Genomic DNA, 12,917 nt, shown 5'->3' with positions numbered 1-12,917 from the left:
CATTGTATGTTCATTTTTTTTTCTCATTGATTAATGCCACATAGAGTTAATTTGAGGTAATCATCCACCTGTGAGTCTTCCTGTTAAAAAATATGGCACGTTTGTTGATTTTGAAAGTCTTTTAATTTTTACTTATTTTCACTTTTACTCTTAATGAATTAATTTCAATAAAATAATGTAAATATTGAAAAGTTAATAACAGAAAGAGATATATTTAATTTAATGCAAGGGTTAAGTTTTCCCATTTTCTATTTGAATCACATCTAACTGTACCAAACATGTTATTTGACTAAAAACTAAATTCTAAAATAAAAGTAAAGTAAAATGAATTTTCTTCAAAATTGAAAAAAAAACCATGATGTATTGAAATAATGCATAATACAAATATAGCACTGTTTTATGCAACTTTATTGTCAGGACAAAAATGGTTAGAATTATAAAAAACATGCAATTTAATTTGCTATGAAAGGCATCATTGTCAAATAGTTTGATAAATTTCACACTTTTATGAATAAACAGCTGATGAGACACGCCCCCTTTTATACCGGAAGTAAACATGTTGCTACAACAAAACTCCATTTTGATATCGAGCGATGTTAAATAAAACGTCGATAATGATTAAATCTACCATAAATAAATGATTTACAAATGAAAAAAAATTTGATTCTGTAAATTTATTACTCCTTCAAGTTAATCTAAGAACAATAAAGATAAAAGAGACCAAATAATAGGATTTTTTATAGGTTTTCAACACGCACGTGTTTTTCTTACCTGTAATTTGTAAACAAACAATAACAAATAAAATATCAAAGTATCAGACAATAAAAGAGATTTTCTTACTTTATTTTTCAGTTGATCTGAGATCTGTCCATTACCAGACCTTGGTCTATTTTTAATCAAGTCAGGCTGAAGCCCATCAACAGTGCCGAGCGTGAGTCGGCGAGGCTGTTTTTGAATTTCTTGAAGACGTACATCTGCTTGAGGGGCTCGATACTGTCTCCTTGGGCCAGCCTGTGTCACTGGTCTGACGGGTAACGCACCTTTCTCTTGTGTCCGTAAAGACGAAGATGAAGCTGTTGAGGGTCTATTACTATCGAATAAACTTGTTGAGTAACATGGATGAGACTGCAGATTTGGTCCAGCCGAACTGGGACGTATTTTCTTCCTCATTGTCGCGGTTTGTGGTCTCGTCGTCGGCATATTGACACCCGCGGGCTGGCCGGCAACAGCCTCCAACAATATTTCCTCAAAAGGTGTAAAGAAATCACTCCTTTTCAACAAACCTGACGACCACGGATTTCTGTGCCCTGCTAACTTCCTGTGAAGGTCAGTAACGGTGGCCTCGTTCCTGTCCCAACGTAAACAAAATATATTTTAAAGATCTTTAGTGTTTGGTCGAATTTAAAAGATTTAACGATAATGTAAATTGAGCAATAGCTTATAATATAGACATATTTACCTTCAAAGAAATGATTAACTATCAACACACCGTCCTGCAGATGTACATATAAAGATTCATTAAATTGAAAATTTATTTTAATAATAGCTTGGTGGGTGTCTGTATTTAATCATCCGGGATTTAATATGAACTAATTTAATTTAAATTTTCTTTAGTTCATTTCATTGAACTAAAACATTTCAACTTATTTCTTTGAAAACATGACGTGCACAATTATATCAGGGGGCGAAAAAAAAGGGGGGGGGGGGTATTTGCACGGAAGAACGAGAAATAAAAATGGCAAAACACGTTGCACGAAAATAACCCTTTTACCACCCTCGTATCAGGCGAAAAGACACAAAAGCCGCACACTATTTGCTTTCAGTTGGAGGTAAGGGGGTATCTTATAATTAACATTCCGAAATGTGTGTACCGTGAGACGAATTCGGCTAGAGTTTAGCAAAAATTCTAATAGTTTTTTTTTGCGCAAATTCATTCATATATTTGATAGGAAAATGATAAATGTAGCTAACACGCTATTTTTGACATCTCCCTAGTTAGTTAGTACATCAAATCGTTCATATTGATAAAAAGATCAGTTCACAGTTTTTATATAAAGCAAAGCAGGAGGTGAAAATGTATAGCTCACTGGCATACATTTCGTCTCATTATAATAAATTTCGCGGAATTGCACCCCTATTAGCTATAGCATACTCCATATATTTACATTCAAACACCCGCATCAATAGTGGCATGATTCACCTATGATCAATGTATGTATCTATTAGTATATTAATTATATCAATAAAAAAGACATTTAACTGACATAATAATGCATTGAATTTCTCAAAAGAAATTTAATTATTTCCGACATGAGCATTGTGAAAAGAGGTGTTTTCCCGCTGCATAAAATCTATATTTTTCTAATTACTTACGATGGGTTCTCCTTAAACATGTCATCAAGTAGTTCAAAGCAAGTTAGAACTCATGTCGTCCGAGTTCAGTCTATACATAAAATTCCACCGCTTCATTTAACTTATCAAGAGAAACTTACCGCGTGGTTTCCCAAAAAATAAAAATTAAGTAAAATAATAAGAAGATTCTCTAGAGAGTTAACGACATAGAGTTTAACAACTTTAGGTCTTTAACAATGAGTAAAACCCATACCGCATTTACACGTGGTCAACTGTAAAAAAAAACGACCCCAACATTACCAATGTAAAACAAATTGAGAAAACTAACGCGGCCTTTGCATGTAATCGTGCATACTTTAGACTGATAGATCCTCTTCTTTTAGACATTTTTTTAAAGTCTGAAGTCCAACATTTCAGCTAATATTCTTCTCTTCACATTTTGTTTTTGACTGATTGTAGACGTCACGTTCTACCCTACCCCATTTCACATTTAATTTACATTTTAGTCCACCATTATCTATCCTCCGAACATGGTAACGTTTAGAAACGTATTATGACGTTCTTGGTAGAAACCTAGTGACGGCAACGTCGTCTTTTAGGATTCGATTAACTTTGACATGCACGCAGTGTCATATGTACATATGTTTATCTAAAATTGAGAATGGAAATAGGGAATATGTCATAGAGACAACAACCTGACCAAAGAGCATATAACACTGAGAGATCTACACTGATGTCATAGATTTTCGTTTTTGCGAATGCAAATGCTATTCTCGAGACCCTGTTCTGCTGTGGTGACAATATTTGGCTTTTGTTCACTTACTTGAATGATGATACCTTTCAGTCGGCTATATCTGTGTGTTGGTGTTTTATTTTGGACCAACCCTCATTTTAGTTTAAGCATTAGACTAGACAGGGAAATGAAACAAAACATAAAAGATCAAAAGTTTTATATTGTAACTGTGCTGTTTGAAGGACCGTTAACAATTGTGTCATCTATTATAATATCTCATTTGCGCTAAAATTTTACATTTCCTTTGCGCAAATGACACAGACATAAATAACAAATAGTACCTTAAAACAGTTTTTTTTTTTATTATGAAAATTATCTTCGTAAATCCCAAAACTACGTACATCCACACTCTTTTTCGGTACGTAAAGCGAGATAAATTTGATTTTTTTAAGACTGTCTCAGCAGCTTTTGGTACTCCGACTTTCTGCTGATCTACACTGTGGATGTATTCATAAAATGTTTTTGCTGACCACATTGGTTGTGTTTCTGGCTTTGTGTTGTGCTTTTCAATTGGATTTGTTTTTATTGTACACGTTTTTTTATGTTGTGATGTTACACTGTTATTTTAGGTTAGGATCAAGGTTGGCGCCTGTCAGTGGCGTAGCTAGATAGGCTATTTTCAAGTGTACGCCTAAACCTCGGAGAGGGTTTGAGGGCCCCAATCGGGTCCAGGTTAAAGCATCCACTGGTAGTGGAGCCCCCCATGAAGCAAACGAGTTATGGAGAAAGGGATACAATTTCTGTCATTAAAAATTCATCAATACATTGTAGCAACATACTTCTAATTTGCGTATCTCTTATGCTAAATTTATTCATATTGTGTTAATTTGGTACATCTAGTGGTCATTGGTTTAAGTGAAAAATGAAAATGTCCAAATCCTTTACTCTAAAATATGTATGAAGGGAGCCACACTCTATCAAGACCCCTTGTTTGATCAAATTTCGTTTATGACATAAAGTTGTTAATTTTCATAGAAGTTCATTCTATTATGAAAATTCGTCAATGGATCCATGCAACCCTAGTGCTCGCCTGGTATTACCTCCTGCGAAAATAGAAGCCATTTATCGGTTCATTACAGGTTTTTAAAAAATCCCATATTTTCTTTGGTATATATAGGAAGATGTGGTATAAGTGCCAATGAGACATTCATTCAAGTAACAATTTATATAAGTAAATCAATTTGTATAAGTAAACCATTACGTCATATGTCAAAATACGGCCTTTAACATGCATATGGGCCTTGGCTCACAACAAACAGCAAGCTATAAAGGGTCCCAAAAATTACTAGTGAAAAACCATTCAAACGGGAAAATATGTTGTGTCGATCTGCAATATTAATTCTATCCAAGTTTTATAATAATCTCTGAAGGTTTTCAAATCTATCATGTAAAAATGATAATCCCAGACCGTCTGTTAATTGCGAAAAGATAAGTCCGTCTGTCAACTGAAAAATAAAAATAAAACTACTTTCTGAACTTTTTTAGACATTAATCATAAAAAAGCTTCTGCCAAAGATTCATAAAATTCAATGTAGGTTTGACAATATAGATGTATAATAAACTTGTACCCCAGACTTTATCTACTTGTTAATTTAAATATAGAAATTCCTTTTTTATCAGTGAAATACCGTCACGGGAAAAATTAAAAGTATTATTTCATCACTTGTTCTTGATACTCTTTAAAGTATTTTAATCACAAAAAGCTTCTGTCCAACTTTTGTAAAATTTCACGAAGGTTTGACCATGGAAGTAATATTCAATATTAATACTTCCATGGTTTGATAAAGTCAATGATATTTTAAAAAAATCTTGAACCAGTTATTAAACCTAAATGATGACGACGCCAAAAAAAATCTATGATCGCTATGTCTCGCTTTCGCGACATAAATGGTTTGCAAACCACATATCAAATCTCAACAGATAATGAAATGCATTAAACCAAAGGAAAGTTAGTATAATTCATAGTAGATTCAGACTCTGACAGGAAATGAAAAAAATATAAAACACGGTACCATTTGATTGAAAAGTGAATGTCATCACTTTTATTCGCAATAAAAAGCTACTGCCTGAAGAAAGATTCACCAGGCTGATGTGCTTTTAACCATTTCTTATTTAATCATTTAGATTAAAATATTTTTTACCAAAATTCAAGTGTACGCCCGGGCGTTTTTGACGTAAACGTAGATACGCACCTGCCTGTTAAAACGTTTAAACACGCTGCATTAGTTTGCACCAGTTGTTAAGTGTTTATTGTTAATTTTTTATATATATAGATTAGACAGTTGGTTTTCCTTTTTGAATGGTTTAAACTAGTCAAGTATCCGTACTGAAGGCCGTACTTAGGTTATTTCTTAAATATGGTATCGTAATCAGGATACCATGTATATTTAAAATGTTGGTACTTATAAAATGACGATATATAAGCAGTGTTTTTTTTATGCGGAACAATATATTTTACCACATCTGAAATAAGTTCCGGAACAATATCACATTCACCTCCATGAATTTTGGAAAAAAAGTGAAATAATTTCCTGTGATATCAGTTCAAAATTTGGTAAATCTTTAAGAATATCAAATTATTATAAAGCCTAAACACAGAAATGAAACAAAACAGAACAGAACAGATAGATCAAAAGATACTGCAACTGTGCTGTTTGACAAATATGTTGTATGATTTAAAACAAATGCAAAACTGAGTTTAACAACTGTGATAAATATTTTAAACACACTATTTAATCGTTTTACAAATTTTGATACAAAGTAACATATAATTATTTTTAATTGCAATATTTATAAATAAATGATCGACGCTTATAGTTGACGTTTTGACTCGTTGGAATGTGCGTATAGGAACGGAAAAGGCATACTGAATATTTTACGGAGGGAACCAACCTATCGAACATCTATCTTGTTAGGATTAACAGATGTGTTGACACCAGACATAGTAGTTATATAGACATAGTTGACATATTTATTTTTTTGTTTCACTTTCAATTTGACATTCTTTTCCTTTGAATAACCAAACACGTATAGTTCGTGCGTTATCCATCTCTAGCTTTATATTTTTTTTAATAAAACACGAAAGTCGATTTGTTTTGTAACTTACATCTATAATTTCGCCATGCATGATTACAATGTTATCTTATTTTAAAAGATCACATTTTGCCATGTTAGTTTTATATTTATCTAAACTTATTTGAATTCTGCAGATAACACCATGATATGATTATTATTAACATGTGATGTTGATTGATTTATTTTCAAATGCAATAACGCTAGCCAAGGCCCAAGCAAGAATGTTGTTACTTTATGTTATATTAGTGCCTTTTATTCATGGATTTCTGTTGGATAATCAGCCATCTGGAAACGGTCAAACTATCGCAAATGGACAGATCTTAACAACCTCCGAATTTTATGAAGAATTAAAATTGCGAGATCAGGCGATGGAGCGTCTTCGACAGGACACATCACTATGGCAACACAATATCAACAAAAACATTGCATTGCTTTCATCGCAGGTACAGCAAAAATTCCATACACTTGAACAGACACTTTCAGCAGATCAAATTCTTAACGAAACAAAACACGACTTAGAACTTTTGGAAAAAAGGTACCATTTGCTCGAGGAAAACTATAACAAGCTTCAAAAGGAAAATAATGTGCTACAGAAGAATTATGCTTTAGTGGTAAATGATCTGATGGAGATTAAAAATAGAACGCAGCGCGTAGAAGAATCAGGTATTGCGCAAGAGCGTGTAAACAATGCAACTTTCCTGCACTTGCGTGTTCAGGACGAAGAGTTAAATACAATTAAAAATAAAAGTCTACAGATTGAAAGGGATATGTTTGCTTTGAAACAACTGGCAAATATAAAACCACTTCAAGAAATTGGTAGTTTACAACAGACGGTGAAAATATTATCCACTAAAACATATTCACTGAGCATGAATGAACAAGCCCGGCGTCAGGATTTTCTTGCTTTGTTTAACATTACTGTTGATACCAAAAAATCTTTGGCAAACTTAGGTACTCTAGTGAGCCGTCGTATTAATGACCTGGAACAAAATCAGACTGAAGCCAATACAGATATGAAGCAGCATTTTGAAACCCTGTTTCAAACAATTCAGATCAGTCAAAACAATACAGTTGCGGAATTAGAAAATGCCATACAAGAAGCTGAAAGAAGTGCTAATGACACATATTCTATGATGAGACGTCAAATCGACGCAAATGCAGAAGAAGGTTTGCTTCTAGATTTTAGATTGGCGTCGATTACGTTCTGTTGACCAAACTAATTAATTAAAAAAATATTTCACGCTTTTGGCAACAATTATTTTTTCAGATATGATTATTTTTAGACTGCATTCAAAACAATTCTCAAAAGAACAAACACATTTTTTTGATGTTATGTACTATATTTATTTATTGTCTAATATCAAACAATAAAGCTGACAATAAAGTCTTAGAGCTAATTTCCTATTGCTTGCATGTAGACTAAAACTTTGGTTGGCTTGTTTGCTTTGTACCAAGCTTTATAAATACGATTGACATCTTCAAACAATATCTATAGGCATAGTTACACCCGTATATATTTTATTTAAATTTGATTGGAAGTTATCCAATTACAATTATAAGATATAAATATATACCAACAAAGCATGCAAACTAACCAAAGTCTTGCTCTACATGCATTACGAAATTAGCAGTAAATCACTTTGCAACAATATAACATGCTGGTTTTTTTTCTATCTTGTAAATCATTTAATCATTTTATTTAGCTATGAATCTATTTTCAGTTGCTATGACAGCGTTCGTATCATCAACTATATATTTGCTAGCAGGAAACGTGGTGCAGTTTAACAGAATATATTTTAGTGTTGGAATAAGCAACCTTACAATGTATAAAACTAGCGGAAAGTTTAAATGTGAAAAACCTGGTTTATATACAATTTCTGTGACCATAACAATGTATGAAAAGGGTGGGGAATTTTACATCTACGTGAACGGGAATCAAATTACTGCGTCGTATAAGCACGACTCAGACACATGGTGGCATTCCTCGTCGACCACAATATCATTACAGTTACAAGTGAACGATAGCGTGTGGATACAAACAAGCAGTGTGCACGTTAGAGGTGGATCGTATTCGCATTTTACTATCGTTAAGGTTAAGTGAATGAATGTGTGACACATAGTCTATTTTATCTTTTTCCCGTTTTCTGCCAGTTTAAATTACATTCACTGTAATCAATATGCCATGATGTAAAAAAAAATGAACCATAACAGGAAATGTACATGCAGTATTTGTAGTAATAATTACAAACTTATGATTTTCATTGATTTTGAAGATGATTCAATTCCATATAGAATTCCAAACTTTTCCTCAGCAAAGTGTTTAAAATTAACTCATTTTGAAAATATGACTTTGTTAATGCTTATCTGATTTTCTTATAATAAAACTTCCATCATTGTGTTCCGTTTTAATTATAAAAGTCCATTCCTCAAAATAGTATATTACCGTACATTGTATATTGTAAACAAAGATGTAAGTGGTATGATTGACAATAAAGACAAATCTCCACAAGAGCTAGACCAAATGACACAGACATTAACAGCTATAATATTGGTGACCATACGGCCCTCAACAATGAGCAATGCCATGTTGTTTTTTGAAACTTTAGTCACTAGGTCAACTATATTTAACGTATTGAATGATTGAAAGGTAAACATGTATTTCTCGTTTGGTTTATCTGACCTTGACCTCATTTTCTTGGATCATGTAAAGTTTATGTGATTGTTGTAGTAAAGCTTTATATTCAGGACCATCAACATAATAACAATGGTTAGTTACAAAGGCGAGACATTTCTGCGTGTGCACTTTTGTTAAATCTTTAAACTAAAAAAATATTTTTTCGTATTGAACGTTTCTGTCGCGATTGTGCTGTGTGCGCGCTCAATCGAAAACTTACTTGTTGAAAATAGTATAATATTCAGTCATGTTTACCATTCTGCTATATTGTCTAATCTGACAAGAAAATATGCAGTTCGTTAATGGGGACAGTACATTTAAAAATAAGTTTGCCAAATCGACAATTCTCCACCAGAGACAAAAGTTGAAAGCTATAGGTCACCATGACCTATAGCCATTTTTAAAAGTGTCAAATCAACAATCAAATGTAAACCAATTCAAACAAGAAACCTAACGACCTGGTTAATGTACAAACCAATGAAGAAAAACACATATGATATACAGCAACATACGACAACCACCGAATTACAGACTCCCCACTTAAAACAGGCACATTTACATACTAGTACATAATGTGGCGAGGTTAAACTATGACATGTACGAACGGCCTTACTCTACTGTTAACTTGGGACACTGGTGCAACGGCACAGCATAAGAAAAAAAACCACCACGAACAATCAAATATGAGAAACCTGGATGATCGACAACTCCGTGTACTAAATTACAGACTCCTAACTCGGGACATGAGCACAAAGTAGATTAATATAATAAAGTGACCCGAATACTAGTGCCTTCTGTCGAGGATACTTCAGTGTTAAAACTGAATAATTGATGTGATCTTGGAAATATGATTGTATTTACTAACCTTTGGTGCAATGGTACTGATTTGTAAGTGATAAAATGGAGAATAGAAACGGGAAAATGTGTCCAAGAGACACTCGAATGCCGCCAATTGGTCTTTAACACAGTCACACTAAACTCCGAAACATATAATGAACTGAAATAATAAAAAAAAGAAACATACAAGACTTACAAAAGATAGGGGCTCCTGAATTCAGACAGGCGCAAAAATGTTGCAGGCTTAAGGTGGCTCGGGACTATTCGACTGCGCATAATTTCACGCATGAATTACAAAAGTATTTGTCGTAAATTCGATATATTTTTTTTTAATATTTTGATTGATTAGAAATGTCAAATCATTGTAGTTATGTAACTAATAGAATATTTTCGTTATTATCGGTATTTTTTAAAGGGTTAAAATGACAATTCACCCATTGTCACCATTTTCCCGCCAAAATTTGGGTTTTAAGGTAAAATATTTTTTTTTCCTTATCGGTGACCTATGTTTTTTATTGGCTCATTCTTTGAAGCTATATTCCAGCTTTTCATATAACAGTTTTGGACCAATTGTTATAGAACGTTTTTTTGATATTCCGAAAAAAATATGTCAACAACTTTATTTCCCCTATCATTTCATTGAAAAATGGTCCCTTTTACATACCTGTTTAAAAGTAAAATTTTGAGCTTAAATGGTCCGTGACCCCCCTATTTTTTTGGACCAATTTGAATCATTTTCTTTAAAGAATAAAATAACCAAAAATACGGCACTTCTGATAGAAACTTCGAATACGCCCGAGCCACCTTAAACATTTTTGTGAGATCTGAAACCTCTCTATATACCTCTAACCAATAATAAACAAAGACACAGCAATAATCACAGTGTTTTTGTCGAGCCTGTGACTTTTGTCGCAGAAAGCTCGACATAGGGATAGTGATCCGGCGGTTAACTTCTTATAAGCTTTATATTTTAGAAGGTCGAAGACCTCAATGCTTCATACCTTGTATATAGATGCTTCATAATACGAAGTTTCCGTCAGTCACATGTCTAATGTCCCTAACCTCTTTTTTATGGTTCACCGACTATTTGAAAAAAAAGTTAAGATTTTTTGTAATGTTAAATTTTCGCTTATTACAAGTAATAGGGTAACTATATTTGGTATGTGCGTACCTTGCAAGGTCCTCATGCCCGTCAGACAGTTTTCACTTGACCTCGACCTGATTTCATGGATCAGCGAACAAGGTTAAGTTTTTGTGTTCAAGTCCATATCTCAGATTCTTTAAGCAATAGGTATAGTATATTCGGTGTATGGAAGGACTGTAAGGTGTACATGTCCAACTGTGTCATCTGACCTTAACCTCATTTTCACGGTAACTCAGTGGTCAAAGTTAAGTTTTTGAGTTTGTGTCTTTTTTTCTAATACTATATTCAATAGGTCAGTTATATATGGTGTATGGAAATATTTTATGAACTATATGTCAGTTGCGCAGGTTTTATTTGACCGTGACCGTGACCTCATTTTCACGGTTCATTGCTCAGTTTTTTAGTTTTGGTCTGTTTTTCTTAAACAATAAGCAATAGGTCCACTATATTTGTTGTATTAAAGAATTGGTAGCTGTACATGTCTGCCTGGCATGGTTCATTTGACCATGACCTCATTTTCATGATTCATTGGTTAATGTTAAGTTTATGTGATAGTTGTAATAAAGCTCTGTTTTCAGGACTACAAACATAATAGCAATGATTAGGCGAGACATTTCAGCGTGTGCACTTTTGTTTTTTTCTAAAGACGTCCGAGTAGGTAACAGATGAAACTAAGCAAGATGACAATGATACATAATTTAACAAAGGATTACTAGAAGTTACTGTCATCCAAGCTCTAAATAAAGGCAACAGTAGTAAACCGCTGTTCAAAAATTGTAAATCTATGGACAAAAAACAAAATCGGGGAAACAAACTAAAACTGAGGGAAACGCATTAAATATAAGAGAACAACGACACAACATTCAAATGTAACACACATAGCAACGGACTAAGCATTAGACAAAATCCGATGAGAATAACCAATATAACATCAAAGCCAAATACATGAATTTGGGATAGAAAAGTACCGTGACACGTCTTATAGTAATATGAATTCACACTCAATATAGGAGAAAACAAACGACACAACGGAAACACAACGTAAAAATCACCATTTAACTAATTAAACGATTATGTCGACTTCATATGAAAACCAAGTACAAGTCTTCAGCTGGAAACTTAACAAAAATGTATACTAGTTCAGTGATAATGGACGTCATATTAAATTCCGAAATATATAAACGAAACTAAAATTATAAAAAGATAAAAGACTAACAAAGGCTAGAGGCTCCTGACCTGGGATAGGTGCCAAAAATGCGGCGGGGTTAAACATGTTTTTTTGTTATCTCAACCCTCCCTCTTTACCTGTAGCCAAAGTAGAAAAAACTACAACAATACGCGCAGTAAAACGCAGTTTAAAAAGAAGTCCGAGTCCGATATCAGAATAGGTAAGAATATAAACAGTAACTGTCACTGTATTTAAAAAAAATATACATCAGGTACTTCGGTATATGATTTAGTAAAAATTGTATAATGAATGTACTTGTACCTCATGTTAATCAGGAAAGAGGGGCGAACGATACCAGAGGAACAGTCAAACACATAGATTGAAAATAAACTGAAAATGCCATGGCTAAAACGTAAAAAGACAAACAGACAAATAATAGTACAGAAGACACATCATAGAAAACTTTAAGACTAAACAACACGAATCCCAACAAAAACTGGAGGTGATCTCAGGTGCTCCAGAAGTGTTAGCAGTTTCTGCTCCACATGTGGCACCCGTCGTAATGCCCATGTTATTACAAATCCGGTAAATAGTCTTATTCAGTAGGTAATATTCGTGAAAAGGGAAGGGTATTGAAGTTACATCATAAGGCACATATCCGGTATCATCTGTGAAATGGATATTCCATAACGGTCAACCAACCCGTGATTTACGAAGGGACGACTTTAACTTCACCAATTGGAACTCTTGTTTTTACAGCTTCCTAATGAGCAGCAATCCTCTATAAAGGAAATCATGAAAGGAAATAAAAACCCGGGAATATCGTATCAATTGGGAGATTTATACTTCGTATGCCGGCGCCGCTGCAATGTTA

General features: G+C 33.5%; 1 protein-coding gene across 4 annotated transcripts in view; it reads right to left on the bottom strand.

The window, feature by feature from the left end:
* The window catches only part of LOC143042406 (cilia- and flagella-associated protein 337-like), a 48,645-nt gene extending 45,785 nt beyond the window's left edge, over nucleotides 1–2,860 (bottom strand). For all 4 annotated transcript variants that reach the window (XM_076214689.1, XM_076214691.1, XM_076214690.1 and 1 more), the window contains exons 1-2: nucleotides 2,708–2,860; nucleotides 841–1,348 (exon numbers count right to left, since the gene is read on the bottom strand). In XM_076214689.1, coding sequence (XP_076070804.1) covers nucleotides 841–1,348; nucleotides 2,708–2,739 — 540 coding nt within the window. In that variant the 5' untranslated portion in view covers nucleotides 2,740–2,860. The remainder of the gene's footprint in view (nucleotides 1–840; nucleotides 1,349–2,707) is intronic.
* Between the last annotated feature and the right edge of the window lie 10,057 nt (nucleotides 2,861–12,917).

Source organism: Mytilus galloprovincialis, chromosome 8, assembly GCF_965363235.1.
Source record: "Mytilus galloprovincialis chromosome 8, xbMytGall1.hap1.1, whole genome shotgun sequence".
Classification (NCBI taxonomy): Eukaryota; Metazoa; Mollusca; class Bivalvia; order Mytilida; family Mytilidae; genus Mytilus; species Mytilus galloprovincialis.
This window is presented reverse-complemented; position numbering and strand designations above follow the sequence as displayed.